This window comes from Hemicordylus capensis, chromosome 2, assembly GCF_027244095.1.
Source record: "Hemicordylus capensis ecotype Gifberg chromosome 2, rHemCap1.1.pri, whole genome shotgun sequence".
Taxonomy (NCBI): domain Eukaryota; kingdom Metazoa; phylum Chordata; class Lepidosauria; order Squamata; family Cordylidae; genus Hemicordylus; species Hemicordylus capensis.
In genome coordinates this window covers 85,425,715-85,443,558 of record NC_069658.1, presented here as the reverse complement: position 1 = coordinate 85,443,558, position 17,844 = coordinate 85,425,715, and the positions used below count along the sequence as shown (strand labels likewise).

At 39.7% G+C, this 17,844-nt stretch overlaps 1 protein-coding gene across 3 annotated transcripts in view; it reads right to left on the bottom strand.

The window, feature by feature from the left end:
• Positions 1-17,844, bottom strand: part of MEGF10 (multiple EGF like domains 10) — a 195,673-nt gene that overhangs the window by 61,546 nt on the left and 116,283 nt on the right. For all 3 annotated transcript variants that reach the window (XM_053300099.1, XM_053300098.1, XM_053300100.1), the window contains 3 exons: positions 15,473-15,685; positions 6,217-6,391; positions 2,180-2,300 (listed from right to left, as the gene is read on the bottom strand). In XM_053300099.1, the coding sequence (XP_053156074.1) occupies positions 2,180-2,300; positions 6,217-6,391; positions 15,473-15,685 (509 nt within the window). The remainder of the gene's footprint in view (positions 1-2,179; positions 2,301-6,216; positions 6,392-15,472; positions 15,686-17,844) is intronic.

Below are 17,844 nucleotides of genomic sequence, written 5' to 3'. Positions count from 1 at the left end.
ATTTTTTGCAGATGTTCCAGTGTACCATCCCTGCTACCTTGTCATGCCTTTGTTTGTAGTCAGTCTGTGTGATCTTTTTACAACAGCTGATTAGGTGGTCCACGGTTTCATCTGCTTCTTTACAAAGGTGGCACTTGCTGTTTGTTGTTGACTTTTCTACTTTTGCTCTTATTGCATTTGTTCTTAGTGCCTGTTCTTGTGCAGGCAGTATTAAACCCTCTGTTTCTTTCTTCAAGTTGCCATTCTTAAGCCATTGCCAGGTCTTGGTGATGTTTGATTTTCCACTTATATTATGCAAATATTGACCAAGCAGTGGCTTGTTTTTCCTTTTTTTCTGCTGGGTTCTTTATTTGTTCTTTCTTGTAGGCCTGCTTTGTTTCATTGGTGTTTAATAATTTCTCATTGTTGAGCATTTTAAGTGCATCTTCTTCACTGTCCTTTATATATTCTTCAAGGCCTCTTTTCTCCTCCTCTACTATTTGATGGACTTGCAGCATTCCTCTTCCACCTGAGCTGTGAGGGAGATATAGCCTATCTACATCACTGCAAGGGTGGAGAGCATGATTGATAGTCATTATTTTCCTGGTCTTACAATCTAGCATCTCTGGTTCTGTCTGGGTCCAGTCTATTATTCCTGCAATGTTACTAATGATGGGTATAGCCCAGGTATTTATTATTACTTATTATTATTAATTCGCTTTCTATACTGCCCTTCCAAAAATGGCTCAGGGCAGTTTACACAAAGCAATAACACACAAATAAGATGGAACCCTGTCCCCAAAGGGCTCATATTCTAAAAAGAAACATTAGATAGACATCAGCAACAGTCACTGGAAGTACTGTGCTGGGGGTGGATAGGGCCAGTTACTCTCCCCCTGCTAAATAAAGAGAATCACCATGGTAAAAGGTGCCTCTTTGCCCAGTTAGCAGGGGTAACCATACAGTTTATGGCTTTATGGTTTATGGCCACCATACAAGTTTATGGCTTGTATGGTGTTCCCACCATTTAGCTTGGACTTAAGAATTTTTCTAACTCTCCTGATGTACTGTATTCACTTCCAATTTTTCTTTTAACTTCAGTGTGTGCGATGTTATCAGCCTGAATAATGCCCAAGTATTTGTAATGTTCTTTCTTTTCCAAGTTCTTGATGTTGCATCCATTGGGCAGTTCTATTCCTTCTGTTTTTATTTTCCCTCTGTTCATTATTGTGCTAGCACAAACATGTGGTGCTAGCACAAGGATGTTTCAAAAGCTAGTTCTGCAAAGCCGGGAGCCTGCATTCCAGACTAGTGTTGCAGTAGTGTAAGGCCCTAGTGCACAGACATTACACAAAGAAAAGAACATATGTTCCAGACTAGATCTTGCTTGAAAAGTTTATGGTGACAAGCTGCACAACTTGTTGTGCAACCTTGTATGTGTCCTGAAGGTCTTCCGCTAGCTGAACTTCCAGTGCTGCACTTGCACAACATCATGGAGCACCACAACTTCCACAGAGCTTCCAAACTTAAGAGTGCGCAGTGTCTCTTGCTGTGCTAGCGCAACACTAGACTGGATGCCAGCCCCTATTTCCGGATCCTTGTTGCACAAGCACAAAAATAGCACAATAATAATGCACAACTTAGAGCATCCCCATTACTTCACACAGAACCATAACCTTGTTGTGTGTGTATGCACAACTTTGTTCATTGTGCTAGTACTACATTAGTCTGGATATCAGCCACCTGCTGGATCCTCCCCCACCCTGCCCCGCCACAATATCCCATTCATGATATTTTGTGAAATGTAGGTATCATCTGAGATAAAGATAAAAATTACATTCCTCAGCTATTCATGAATAAATCCTACATGTTTATCTCTGCTCCATTTTCCTGTCTCATACATTAGTACTGTAATTATACTGAATGATAAGATAAAAGTTATTGAGGTTTTGAAAGAGCTTGGGCAGAAGGGCAATGCATGGATGCAAAGAGAGATATATAAATCTGCCCCCCCCCCCTTTTTATTTCCTTTTTAAAATTTAACACATTGCAAACAATAAAAGAGAACAGCAGTACTGTGACATTAATATCTAGCTAGCCATTAGCCTAAATCCATGTCCACTCTTTCAGAGGTCCATTCTGATTTCAAAAAATGTTTCATTTGACTTCCATATTACAAGAAGTAAATTATTTATCTTACCAGCTTTACAGGTACAAGAGCCATCCACTGGGGAACAGATGGCCTCATTTTTGCAGTTGCATGTAGAGGAACATTTTACTCCATATGTTCCAAGAGGGCAAGGAATAGAACAATCAGAACCCTAGAACACATTTGACAAAAGATAAGCAAAAGTGAAGAGATAGAAGAAAAGTAATTTTATTAAAACTTCTTTTTTGTTTCTTAATTTCAGTGATTGTCAAGCAGTCTTTGAATGATTGTCATTATTTAATTATTAAAGCACAACTGATTTCTAAGGGCAGCTTTATATGCTACATTATTCTCACAAGAAGATAATCTCTCAGTAGAAGATAATCTCTCAGTAGATTATCTGCACCTACTGGCTACTTAATCACAGTATACTTACAATTAAAAAAGCACAGTATTGCTTCATAAACTTGTTTTCCTACAGAATGTAACTGTACCAGCTTATCTGGTGAGCAGACTCCTTGCCTCAGCCTCTTGAATGAGGCACAAGGTAATGGATGGCCCCTAACTGGCTCTTGGGCAAGTGGGGGTGGGGTTAGCACAGCCATTGAGAAGCAACCCTCCCATCCATTCCTGGACATAGTGCGGGCTTCAGCTGGTTGTCCTTTGGGGAGCTGGGTAGGAATTTTTTGGCTCCTGGCAGATTGGCTTGGCTGGGGGTCTTTTTCGCCTACCTCACACTATGGTTTCCCGGTCACAAAGGCAGGTACAGTATGGTTTATGAGGGGTAGTGTAGAGTTGGTGAGCACCTTTAGGCATGTGTTTGGAATATGGGAGAGTCTTTGCCAGTCCCTAGAGGCATTGCAACTGAGGGCTCACTGACTTAGGACTTACTCCTACCTGCTCTGGAAATCCAGCTTAAAGGCTTGGTGGCTTGGGGATGGTGATCCCCAAGGCAGTTGCCTTGACATTAGGTTGGTTGAGACGGGCAGCATCAGCCATAGGGTTGATGCTGTCTGGAGCCAAAGTGTGTCATCCTATACATTAGGTTTGACTCGTGCCGCAGCAGCAAATCTGAGCTTCTGCACTGTAGGGGGTGGAGCGCCAATCCTCCTTTGTTAATCAGATTGTTATTTAATAAAGTTGTGGTCCATTTTACTCCATTACTATAGTCTTGTGTCTTCATTGGGTCTAGGTGCAAATTATCTTTGTGCAAGAAAAAAATGTACTGCATGAAAGCCCATTAGAATAACCCAGTGAAAATCTAGAATATTCTGGAATTATATGGATATAGAAATGATAGGTTTAATAGCCTTTATGATCAATTATGATCTGCAAGATATGTTATTTTATTTGTTGCTTATGTAAAGTTTTTTGCAATACTGGACACCCAAATAAACTCTACAGTGTGCCTTAGCTATCAGGGATGTGCATGAAACGGACTTTGCTTTCTGTTTCAAGCTTGAAATGAAATGCAAAACAGCCAAAAGGTTCCATAGAAACAGTGGTTAATCCAGCTGTTTCAATGGAACAAACTCAAAACATTTCAAGTGTTTCAGCCACAGGGAACAAAGGGGAACAAAAAACAACAACACCCCATTGTTCCCCAAGGGTAGCTCCTAGGAACACCAAAGTGAGTTGTGTAGTAGAGCATGATGGGTGCTACCTACCACCCAACCCATACAAGAAATGGGTAAGTGGGCAATTTTTAAACTTTCCCCCAAACACCCATTGGATCCTATGGAGGTTTGGGGGGAAAGTTTAAAAAAATGTTTAAAATCACCTGCTTGCCCATTTCTTTTGTATTTGTATGGAGTATTTCATGTTTCCCCATTGTTCCCTATGGCCGGGTCAAGCTGCACTCACAGAGTGTACTGCACAAAGGTCTTGCATTGCAATTAGCAATGCATTTTTCAACCCTCCCTTGGAAAACCCTGCAGAAGCACACAGTAAAAAGGAATCTGTCCCTCCCAACATAGAAAACACATTTCAAACCCAGTCCAAAAATGGTCAAAAAAGGATCACTGACCCAGAATCCACTGCCAGTCACTGTGCCTGCGCTGCAGTAAGCAGTGGTGGTGCATTGCTCTCTCTCACACAATTATGACTCCTTACGTAACATCTGAAAATTACAACAGCTGCCACAGCAGCACTCTTTCTTAGTAGCAAGCACATCCATAAGCTCCACTCAAGCAACCTCAGCCACATTTTGACTGAGTACACCTTGCAATGCAGATCACAGAGCAGATGCACAAGTTGCTCTCAAGCCCAGACATGGAGTTCATCACATAAATCACCAAGAAATATTATGGGGGTTGGGGAGAAAACGCTGCTACTGTCCATTTCTCACCACAACACTATTTCACAAACAAAACAAACCACAACTCAAGGCAGGCACATGTTCTGCCTTTGTCAATGTGAGATCCAGAAAAACCAGATAGTAATAGCAGCAATCGAACCACATATTATGCTCAGTGCTGAGAAAAGAAAACCACAAAATCAAACTTTCCTTCCTCCTGTCCTGATGTATCCTCTTCTTCAAGAGAGGCAAATTATAAGGGCTCTCTCTGTGCCTCCCAGTCCTTTGGAATACATTGTGAATTTGAAATTCCCTCATTTTGTGTTGCCTCTCCCTCCCCCCAGCTGATGGAGGCACAGTTGCCCATGACAACACCCAATTTTTATAACTAGCCAATCAAGAAGCAAGGAGATCACAAGCCAATGGGAAACCAGTGCCAGAAAACCAATCAGCAAGGGAAAAACAGACCTCTGAAATGGTGTTCCAAATGTCAAAATGTTTTGATCAAAACAGGGTTGTTCTACTCTGAGCTTGTAGCCCTTTATTTAAAGGGTGCTCTGTTTCAAGCTTGAAACATGCAAAATAGCCCATTTTAAGTCAAAAAGTTTCATTATCAAAACGTTCTGCACTTCCCCATTAGTTATCCTTGCTCTTAAGAATGTTTTAATTTTTTTATTGCTGTTTAAATATTTTAATTGCTGTAATATTTGAAAGTTTTTACATTTTAATTGTTTAATAGTTGGTTTTATTCTGTTTCTATTGTGTTTATTTTTGTGAACTGCCTAGAGCCTTTGGAGTCAGGCAATATATAAGTAAAGTAAAATAAAATAAAATAAAATAAAATAAAACACAAGGCATAGATTGGATTTTTCCTTTCTTAAGCCTCAGCAAGTTAGCATAGGAATATGCATAACCAGATATGAGTTTGTTCCCCTGCTGGGAAGCAAATTACATAGAATCAGAGAGAAGGTGGGTTTGGATTAATTGTCCATACCAATGTGAACAATTATCCAACTACAATAACTATGTGAGAAATGGAACCTGCCATTATTACTGCATCATTCCTTATAATAATGATTTGTTTTATATTACTGGCTATGAGAGATCATGTACCTCTTTATACCCCTTATTAACTTTAGTAGAAGAAAGGAGTATACAAAGGGATGCATGGTGCCTCATAGTAACTACATACAATTCATATTTATTATTAGGGGAGATTTAATGCAATACATTGTAGTATATAATTGTAATTTAAGAAGAAATGACAGGCAAAGAATAGCGAAAATTATAATTCTATAGATCTTTTAAACAAATATCTATAAAAATGACAATGCAGTATCTGGGTAAATGAACCACAACTTTCAAGGTTAGGTTATTAGCAGAAATGTTTTATGCGAACACAAATGTCTGATAGATTGGTGAATTAGATGTTGGGGTCTACAGTAATTCTATTTATAATAATATTCAACACTATCACTTAAACCTCTGGATCAGTACTGCATATATTGTTCCAACAGTACTTTATACTACTTTTCCACTCGACAATCAATAATTAGCAGCTTCCTTTTCTTTTCACGCTCATCTACCAGGCAGATGATTCTAGCAGATCTTCATATTAAATTCCATAATTTGTAGATGTGAGCTTAAAATTATCTCCTCCTTGTTTAAATTTACCTGATTATTCAAAATGTGTGTTTCATTTGCGTCACATTAGTATCCATACAGAGCTTACTCTGTGGCCAAAGGACTGATTATACTGATGAAATCATAATTGAGAATTGGAATAATGTACCTTAAATCCTGGAGCACAGATGCATTTTCCAGTCACACTATCACAGTCAGCGCCATTTTGGCAACTGCAGATCTGTTGACAAGATTCACCATAGAATCCTGGGGAACAGGTCTCATTACAGTAGAGTCCAGACCAGCCCGGCTTGCAGGAGCATTCTCCAGACATAGGATGACAGCTGCCACAAAGGGATGAAAGGAATAAAACATTTGGAGCTAAATATGACACCAAGAGCCCAATACAGCAAATTATTGTTGTAGACATGTTATAAAGGGATTGTGCATAGAAAACCTATTTTTAAATGCATGTTTGGGAGGTTTAGAAACACATACTATAATGCTACACAGCTGCTTAATAAAACCATCTAGGGGCATGTATTCTGTCTCTATTTATTTTATGTCTTAAATAATTGAAAATAGTTTTTTTTTTCCTCAGTCTGTATTGTGGAAAAATATAACACGGGCATGTTATATGAACATGATTATAATTAACCATTAATCATTATAATAAGATTACTCAACTATTAAATGACTAAATCCTGTATTTTATTTTTGCTCCCTTTTCTGATCCTAGGCCTCAATATTTTCGGGAGAGATTGTCACAAAAATAATCCAAATAAACAGATACAATAATATCCTTACAAATGCTGAAAAACCCCTGTGTTTCACTTACGGTTCATTACAGTGCAACTAACAAAAAATTATGACGGCTGTTGAGATCAGAATTATCATTTGCATCCTAAAAGATCCTATTGAAATATGGCTTCTTTGTGATACAGTCATGAGCTTCTTTGGCAACTGACACAACACTCAATGAGAAAGTTATATGCTCTTTAACTGACACTGTGTTTAAGACTACAACTGATTCTTTCCTAGAAGTGATGCCAAAACATTTTCACAGTGAAGAGGTCAGAGGCTCTCTTATAACCTTGGAGAATGTGGATGGCCTGTAGTTTTCCTACCTGGTGACAGACCAGCTGTCTTACCTGAAAACAGCAGTTCCATTCAATGGCTGGCAACACAGCTGTTGTCATATAACAAATGGACACCATCAGCTGTGCTAAGATATATGTGAGGAGAAAGTGGACACAAAGGGGTACTCTGTGGTGCTCTGGCAGACGAAGCACTTAGCGTAACTCTCACCAAAGAGAAGCCTTAATATCCAGATCAATTATGTTTACAATAGGCAGCCTGTTTAAAGATGGGCTCTGATCACTGACGGAAGTAATATTCCCTAAGGCATTCTGGAAAAAAATGTGCCCAAGTCCAGATACATTAAATGAACTATGACAGAAGATTTCCGCCTTTCAGTGATTAAACATTAAAAAATCCCTTTGTGCAAGACTCCTTTTTCATTTTATGTAAATTTATTTCTTCAGTGTTTGCTGTTCTGTATTGCTATTATTAATGCAATCACTCACAAAGAATTATCAGTTCTCTCACAACAGTTAGAACATTTTAAACACTCACATACATGTATAATACATGTGTTAATATCAATTTTAGTATGTGGATTTGACAGTAGATCCGATTTGGAGGCTATGGGCTGTGTAAACTGGATAGGATCATACCATCATCTGATAAAAGGAATGTGGACTCACAGATCCTTCAGCTGGAAGTGTGCTGGTTAGATTACAGCAATGCATGCAATCGGAAGATGGAATTTATTCTGAAGATGGTTTGGAAGCTTCTGCTAGCAGAGATTCCCTAGCATGAGCACATTTCACACAAGTGGCCAACAGCACTCCCTGGTATATATGCGAATAGGGATCCTGTCAGCAACTCCAGAATGGAACATGAATCAACCTTTTATTTTAGGCAATGTACATCAAATTATTTAAAAATACAGCAGAAGTAAAACAATTAAAAGAGTTTAAAAACTATTTTCTCAAAACCAATGAAATGGTTCACTTCTCAGCTTGCCTTTCCCTTATCCCAACTACAAAATATTGTCTCTTGCTTCACCCTGGAGAGAAGCAGAACCAGGAATTCCTTAAACACTCAGTATTCCTGAGGTACGCCCCCAAAAAGAAAATCTTAACATGCTCCAGCGTCTGAGCTAATTATACAATCCAAGGGTTAACCAGCAATCTGCATTCCTTGTTGGTAACAGGGTGTTCCAATCTGGGTGGTGAGGGGGACAACAATGTGCAATTTCACTTTTCAGTTTTTAGTTAGGCTTGACATCTTAAGGCCCTATGAATCCCTACTATAAATGAATCAGAACAGAAGCAGAGTCATGCTAGGTGTTCTCTATATCTAATTACTTTTTATTTTACCTTTTAAAATACTTTAAACACAGTCCTCCACATTATTTACCACATAGGAATGTTTGTGCTGTACTAGGCACACTGGTGACGCTTTATAAATAAATAATACATTGGTGCCATAGAAATATTTTTCTATTCCAATCACAGGTATCATTGTACAAATAAATAAAGCCAATAAAAATTTAAAGTACTCTTTTCAAGGAAGAAGCAGCACCTGCATCCTGGCTCACTTTTTCCCCTATTCTCAAAGAGAGTAAGTGCACACAACACAAGAAAAGTGGAATAGAAGCTAAACAGTGACATTGATATTCTGTACCCTTGTTCCCTTGCCACAGTGAATGTTAGGAAACCATATGCACATATACTGATTGACACCAAAATTAGTATTCTGTAATTTGTAATTAAATACAGGAAGCAGAAACACTTTGGGAGCTTTTGATGATTCTTGTGTAGTTAGTTTAATTGGCAATGCATAGCTAACACAAATATCAAGAAATGATGCACATACTGATATTTTTTAAAGTTCACATTTTGTGGAATAAAGGAGAAGCTCGTCATCCATGGACTCAACATCTGCAGTTTCGTGTATCCATGGTTGGGTAATGGACACCCAACCTTGATATATGTGAAAAAAATCTGACCAAAATGGGGCTAATTTCTCATATCCATGGGTCAGGAGTGGCTGGAAATGACCTTGGAGGTCATTTCCATCTATCATTTAGAGCGTGGGAGCCATTTTATGGCTCATCTGTGTTTCTAGGGGGGAAACCCTATAATTTTAATTTGGGTGACTTTGGGGAGACTTTTGCACTTGTGGGGCCATACTTGGACTCCTGATGGCCCATGGCAGAGCATTTTATTTTGCCAATTTTCACATTCTGGGGGCGATTTGGGGTAGTTGTTTTAAATCTGGGAACCTAACCCCCACAATCCCTTAGACTCAGTGATTCATTATCTGCAGTTTTGTTACCCACGATAACCTGTAGGAATGGAAGTCCTGTAGATAATTCAGTTCTCATGTACAATTGCATGCAGGACATCAAATTAGTTTCTAAATCTGCAATTAATCAAACATTGACCAACTAGCAACAAATTATGCAGAGGCATTAAGTGCTTGTAAATGTGGTAGAAGTGTGAGGTAGACATCCAGTCAAAAATCCAAGACTACCTAGATGTTGGATATTTTCAAACCAAGCGGGGGTGCAAGGGGCTACAGTAAAGTGCTGAAACTCTTACAGAATTTCTAAGATAAATAGAATGAAGAGCAATAATGATATGTGCAAGGTTCTGCACTTGTCATTGTTATATTTCATCTTCTTTATCTCAAAGATAAATAGGTTCTGCACGTGGGTAAAACAACCAAAGACACAATTCTTTCTTGGAAATGTCTGTCTGAGGTTGACCAGAAAGTAGCTTTTGTATCTTGTTCCTGGTAATAAGGATGCAACACCACCGTGAACATGAACATGCTGTTTCTTTATGGTCAGACCCTGTTCCCACCTTCACTTCCTTCATTTTCACTTTTTCATTCTGAGTCCTGCTCCTCTTGCTCCCCTCCCTCTCCCCCAGCTTGTAGGACCCTTGTAGCAGCACCATTTACAGAGGCATTTCCGTTCTTCATATAATAGTTTCAAATATTCCCAATAAAGCATTGCATATGGGAAAGCATTGAACCTGGCCCTGGGGAAGGCCCATCTGAATTTACTCAAAGTGCTCGTAAATAAATATGTTGCCGGGGCAAGATCCGTCTTAGCATATACTTGTTTGTAAAAAGGTGGTAAACAAGCCTTCTCTTCCTGAATGTCTATATCAAACAAACTCTGTCGTACTAAACTGTGGGCTGTATTCTCACCGCTCTCTAGTAATAGACCAGGTGATAGGCCACATTGGCAAAGTTTGTCTTTTGTTTTGCGAGACCAAGATGCCTGAGGCTCAGCCGCAATAAGCTTTGGAATTAGCCCTAACGGATGCAGATGAAGTTTAATCCAATAAAATATCCTTAGAAGCCAAGCCCTGGTTTCCAGTTTAAGTATGCCCGCCTCCATGCGGATCACCGAATTGGAAACACGGTTAGTTACACCAAATATAGTTCTTTAAAAAACGGTTTGAATTTTTTCCAAATCCTTAAAGTTGGTATATGGTCCCAATTGTATCCCGTAAAGGAGCTGGGGAATCACTTTAGCCTTATAAAATTTAATGGCTGCACGAATGTAATTCCCTCCCTGGGACCAAAATAATTCCAAAATGGCTATAATACTACATTTAGCCATGTCTACTACCGATCTAATATGGGCTGTTTTGTGGCCGTTAAATTGAAACACTATCCCAAGATATTTAATTTGCTTTTCTTGGTCTACTTTATGACCTTCAGCTGACCAGCTGAAAGATCGATGTTTAGCACTGAAACGGAGAATTTTTGTCTTAGAGTAATTTATTACTAATTGATCCTTCTTACAGTAGCTTGCTAGAACACCCAAAGCGCTTTTAAAACCTATTCTGGTTTGTGATAGGAGTACAGCGTCATTGGCATACATGAGCATAGGCAGACATTTGTCTGACAATTTAGGTGCATGTATGTCCAAACCTTGTAACTGCTGGATTAACCCATTTGCATAAAAATTGAATAGGAAGGGTGCTAAGATGCAGCCCTGTCTGACTCCTTTATTTATGGGTGTCTTCTTTGACAGCTGGCCTGCAGAGTTAAAACATACACAAAGGATTGAGTTTTCATATAATTTATAAATTAATAACAATAATCTTTTGTCAACTGAGGTTTTAGATAACTTGGCCCAGAGAATTCCTCTAGATATAGAATCAAAAGCCATTCGGAAGTCAATAAAGGCTGCATAGAGGGCTGTTTTCCTCTCATATACGTATCTTTCTATTAAGTGTTGCAGTACAACACAGTGATCCATTACCGAACTACCTGCAGTAAACCCCACCTGTTCCAGTTCTATAATACCTTCTTGGTCCATCCACTCACACAGCTTAATACATAAGTGCTTTGCATACAGTTTACTTATTATGCTAAGCAAGCTTATTGGTCTATAATTGCCCAGGTCATCCCATGTTCCTTTTTTATGTATTGGGATGACAATGGCTAGACCCCAATCATCAGGGATGTGGGCCGTTCAATCTATATATGTGAATAATGATGCCAAAATAGGGGCCCACCATTCTATATTAGATAACAAGAGATCTGAGGGGATATAATCATAGCCAGGAGATTTCCCTCTCTTCCACTGTGCAATTAAACATTTTATTTCATGGATTGTGATCGGGGGCCAAAGAGGTAAGGATGTCGGTGAAATCTCGAACAATGGGAGTGGTAATGGTTCATTATAAAGTGCCATAAAATAGGTCTCCCATTGTACAGCTGAGACTGGAGTTTGTATATAGGGACGTATCGATTGAAAGCATGGCCCACATACTTTTAAAGTGTTCAATATATCAAAATTTGAGGCCTCAACTAATTAGTCCACTGATAAAAGATATGACGGGACAAGCTGAGGATCTTGTAGCATATTTATTAGCAGATAAAGATGCAACTATTTCATATGTAGTAGCTAAATTTTGTTACATGGCCACCAGATTACGAGTTTCAAAAGAACAGAATTCATACAGTTTTGGGTTTCTTAGTGTTAACTTTAAACTATGTATACACACTTATGCTTTTCCAAAGCTGTTATTTTTTATGTGTAATTATACAAAAGTCGTTATTCTCTTCCTTGCTCCTGTCTCCACCCGCTACCAGTCTCCAGATCCTGCTGCTGCCACCCACTATCTGCCTTCACCAGTAGTCCTGCTTGAATCTCCACTTTGCTCTGAGACCTCTGAGACCTCCACTCTGCTCTGAGACCTACGCTTGGGAGGTTTTGCTAATGCGCCAGGACAGTGTGACCCTCAGGAACATATTTCTGAAGCCAAAAGGTATATTTAGAGGGATAAGGATGCAGTGAAAACCAAACCCTCCTCTCCTTGCATGTGCATTTGGCTGCTCAGCAACTCAACAGCTGAGCTCTGAGACAGCATTTTTGAAGGCATGCTGCTCTCTTCCACCCAACTAATTCTGCACAGAATGTGAGACAATAAATTAAAACAAGTCATACTAATCATTACAGAGGGAACAGGGGACCTCATACTGTCATGGACTCGCCCTGACCCATATTTTTCAACCCCCACAAGTGAACAGAACTGCTCAAAGCTCTATTTGCTAGAGGCATGGATTTGGGGGGGATTGTGGGAAATCAATGTGTGAAGTCAAGATAACTGCTTGCTTGGAGACATAGCAGTAAATATCTCTGCAACTGCCTAATTGCCTCTAAACCATCTGGCCGGTTTCTCCTTTTTGATATATTTATTGCTCTAAGAAGTGTATCGGAATAGCCCGGACCAAGCTCCATCCTTTGGCTGGAATTCACACTCTCATTTTCTTCCTGCTTACCTCCCTTCCTTCCCTGTTCTGCCTTAATTGAAAAAAGACCACTCACCGGGGACTTTTGTTCTGCTCAAGAACAAAGGGTGTTTTTTTGGTGGCATGCTGGAACTAGCAGAGGAAAGACATCTGTGTGGTGATAGACTATGATATACAACAAAGAAGAGGGGCACAATAAAGGAGAGTGCTGGAAAAGTAGAGGACCAGAGAGAGAGAACCCCTGAATGAAGCAAAAGGGAAGCCGAGCCTTCTACCTTTGCCAAGCTGTGGGTTCCAAAGCCCACCCACCCCTTTGGAAGCTGTGTACCCCAAAGCATCGACAGCCCAGTAGTTGCCCTGGTATGATATGCAAAAAGGACTCTGTCTTAAACTAGCCTCATCCTTCCCCCCTCTCCATTTTTAATTTTCCCAATCCTGGTTCTGGGTAGTTGGACTGTGAGCAGACTAATCTTAATCATCATCAAAATTGCTTTTTATTATACACTTTTCTCTATTTCTTCTAAATAAATGCATAAAGGAATTTGGTGTGTTTCTCTTCACAATAGCCAACACAAATATGAACCCAAGTGAGGCTGTGCCAGACTCCTAGTGCTTATGCAGTGCATGTGTAGACTGCCCTAGGAGACCTGGAGCACAACAGTACATGACTGCTGCTATTGGCAACAGCCCCATGTATCTTGTGTAAAACTTAGTTTCACTCCAAGAGCAGCTATACCCAATTTGGTTCAAATAGGTTAGGCAGTCCACAAATTAGTCTGCTTGTGCCTCAGAAGTTCACGCAGCCGCCATCTTGGATCAGGGTGGATGACATCATCACAAACTATGCCGTTGAGGTGTCCCTACATGTCCCTACAACTGTTCCTGATTTGGTTCATATTGGTCCAGGTGTTGCGAAGTTGATTGCGGGGGGAGGGAGACACACAGAATGCCGGGTGATCTCATAAGCCTACTGAAAAGTAGGCTAAAAACATTTGCCAACTGTCAACAGCATACTACGCTTAATTCAGCTAAAAAAAAAAAAAGGTCAAACTTGCAACTTCATCTGCACCATCCAGTCTGTTCATTTAAAAGAATTCTTGAAATATACCATATCAGGGCACTTTTAGACTTGAGATGCTTTCATATTCTTCTTCTTAAAGGAATCTTCTTGCAGATGTACACACACACACACTTCTATATGCTGAAATTTTGTATGGTTGCAGTTGCCAAAACTTGGAAGGAAAGGTATTTGCCCCACTCCCCAGACCCCTGTTCTCACTCCATTAACTTGTGTGAGACAAGGGGAAAGGCCTCAGAGGCCACATTTGAGAAACTGGGGCAGAGTACTGCAACCTACACCTTAACTTCAATTCTTCATATGGCTGTAAGCATTCTCCCTAATATTTGCTTGCTGTTTTCAGTGCAAGACATAGTTGAGTGGAGGAGGAGTTGAACAAAGAGAAGACAAAACTGAATACAGATGTTAATGTGAAATAGTAGTTGTGGTTTCAGGAGAAAGATGTGAATACATTTCAGAGATGGTCAGGCATCTGATGTGCTTTTATTTTGCTTACAAAATGATTTGCTTTCCTGCTGAAACAAACTGTTTGCTCTTCTGAACTAAACTCTAGAGCTAACAAACAGAGATGCTCCCACGCCTACATCATTACTAAGCCTATTCAATTTGTCACAGAGAGGGCCAAATGTTGAAAACATATTCAAAAATAGACATATGCTTCTGTTTACATCTGAATGTTTGCAATTTGACTTGACCACAAGCTGTTTTCCAGTGGTATAAAATGAAGGAACAGCTGTGTTGAACATGAATCCAATGTAATCCTTGAAATATCAGAAATGCTATACAGTATTCTGCCATACATTCTTGTCAATGTAAAATGTTTACAGCAGAATTTAGTTAATTTTATAAAAGATTAACTAATCATAACTCCTGCAGACAAATTTTAATAGAAACAAGGTGAAAGGGATTGTTAAAACTGTGGCTTGTTTATCCATAATTCCAACTCAGTCCCATCACTTATCAAGTTTTATATATTGCACATTATATATTTCAACAGCAGTGCATGGAAAACAGCAAGTGCATCAGTGAAAAGCATGTTAATGGAATGCAGCTGACTACCAAGCCAATAGCTAAACACAAGCAAGTGGAACTTTTATGAATATAACCCTTCCTAAAAATGAAACCCTGGAAAGGTGGAGGTATTTCCATTGAAGCTTTTCTGTGCCACTTTTTTAACCATACAGAGACATGAAATAGAAATTATTGGACCTTACATCAGTACAAGAAATGCATTACAAAATGGCATCCCCTCCCTTGCCAGGTACCAGAACCTTCAGAACAATCCAAGACCTGGGTGCAACAGCTACTACCACTATCATCTCAGGACATACAAGAAGCAACAGACTTTTCAGGTTCTTTATTAGTTCCTGGTCTAGTTTTCTGATTGGCCAAATAGTCCCACATACAGCTTCTCTACTTCCACTGACAACAGTCTGTCAACATGTTGGTTAAATCCATTACAGCAAATCAAAGAAGTTGCCAAACAATGGAAGCTTACCTTTGAGTATTTGGCAAGTGACAGGGACACCTTTTGTCACATTTGATACCATAGACACCTTCAGTGCACAGCCTTGTTTCACAGTGCTCTCCTGTATATCCTGGCTCACAAAGACATGCGCCACTAATGTGATAGCATTTCCCACCATTCATGCATTGGCAGGTCTCTGAACATTGTACTCCAAAAGTACCCACTGGACATTCATCTTGACACCTGATGAGAAAGCAGGAAAATAATTAGTCTTACTTTTCTCCTATTAAATGCTAAAATTCAATTTGGAATTTCCACTCTTAATATATTAAGTACAAGGCCTTGCTTTGAAAAATGCTGCCATGCTAGTACAAGGCCTCATTTGTCCTGCCATTTTCTTCTAGTGTTTCTACTGCTGCTACTCATTCTGATTCTTCTACCTTTCCATTTCCCCCATCATATTTAGTATGGAGTGGCACAAACTGATCCTAAATAAAATGTTCAGTATCAGAAACTTATCACCTGAAAGGTCGCATTCAATATTCACACTCCAAATGCAAATCTGAGTCCATTTCTTAATTATTAGTCAACTTGCTAATTAAAAGAGACACAGCATCAGTGACAAAAATATAGGCTATACAAATAATCTTTATTATATTAAAGTGGGGCCACTCTGGCCAAACAAAAAACAAAAAACAACCCTTCACCATGAGAGTCATTCCTCACTGCACTGATCTCTGCACAGTACTGTGCTTTTCTCAGTGCTGAGAGAGCCCTTTAAGAGAGATGAAGCCCTCTCTTAAGAGCTTTAGAAGGAAAGCATTGGGAAGGGCTGCACTTCCTAGCACTGTGCACAACTTCCAGGATGGTTCAGGGGCTTAGGAGGGCTCCATTTCCCTTAAAGGAGCCCCCCTGGCACTGGACACAGCACAGCGGCAACAGTCACCTCCACATGGCATCAGGGAGATTCTGCAGAGTCTTTGGCCAATGTTTCACACAGTCCCAAAAAGTGAATCAGGGAGCCACACTTAGGTTTGACGGAGGCTGCCGATGGCTCCTGGGCCTTACAATGAAGAACACTGGGCTGTAGCAATAATTCTTAGGATGTCCTATAAGGCATCATAATTGGTCCTTATTCTTCCCCACCTCACTAGAGATGTCCCATGAAGATTTAAAGAAGCACTGCTGCTGCAGGGCTGAAGACCTAAAGTTGGCCGTGGAAAAAGACAAGGATTTCTGTCCTCATGCCATGAGTTACTGGCTCATCATATTATCTATGTTATCATATGGATGTATCATGGGCACTATAAGAGCCCCTGGTGGCGCAGTGGTAAAACTGCCGCCCTGTAACCAGAAGGTTACAAGTTCGATCCTGACCAGGGGCTCAAGGTTGACTCAGCCTTCCATCCTTCCGAGGTCGGTAAAATGAGTACCCAGAATGTTGGGGGCAATATGCTAAATCATTGTAAACCGCTTAGAGAGCTCCGGCTATAAAGCGGTATATAAATGTAAGTGCTATTGCTATTGCTATTGCTATAATGTAAAGGACCAGGCTACTATTGTGGTGAAAACTGAGAATCTATGCTTAACAGATGCAGGCATTTTTCTTTGAAAGAAGTGAGCAGATCAAAACAAATTCCAGGTCAGGTTTTCTCCGACACATTAAAGCCAGCTGTAAAGGCACAACTGTGTACATTTCTACAAGATAATGATTGCTAAAGAAATACAAGAGAGGTTTCTCTAGTGTAGATCTTAAGATAACTGCTACATGAACCATGAAGGAGTGAAGCAGTTCTCCTTGTGAGATGTAAAATTACTTTAAGATAATTTAGGTCAACGATTCCATGAAATATTGTGAATACAAGAAGGGAGGTAAAATTCATAGTTTATCAAGGGAGACAGTTAAATAACTGTATTCTGCCAAACAGTCAAGAAGAAGAAAGTAAATCTCTGTAAAAAGATGTTTAATAATAGAACAGTATAAATGTTAAGAGATTCTTGTTTCTATTTAAATCAACCTGTTAAGCTTTTAAAGCCCATTTGTAGTTATCCTGCTACCGCAGAATCTCTTCCACTCAGACACCAGCTAGCATTTTTTGAATGGCTGTGTATTGACTAGGCTAGATTATGCGCTTCCTTCTAGGTTTGGGATCCCACCCATCCCCCATGTATATGAAGAAAAGCTTAACAGGAGAAGTGTCCAATCTGCAATTTCAGCACAGATAAAAGGTTTATATGTGTTTCTCTCTGGAGGCCCGACAGAGCACTTTGAAGATTGTGATCACATTCTAATATTATTCAAATGTTGCTTCCATTCTGCCTCCCATCTTCCCATTCACAGTATTTCATAGAAACATATGAATGGAAGGAGTCTAAATGCCATCAAGAATGACCCCTTTCTC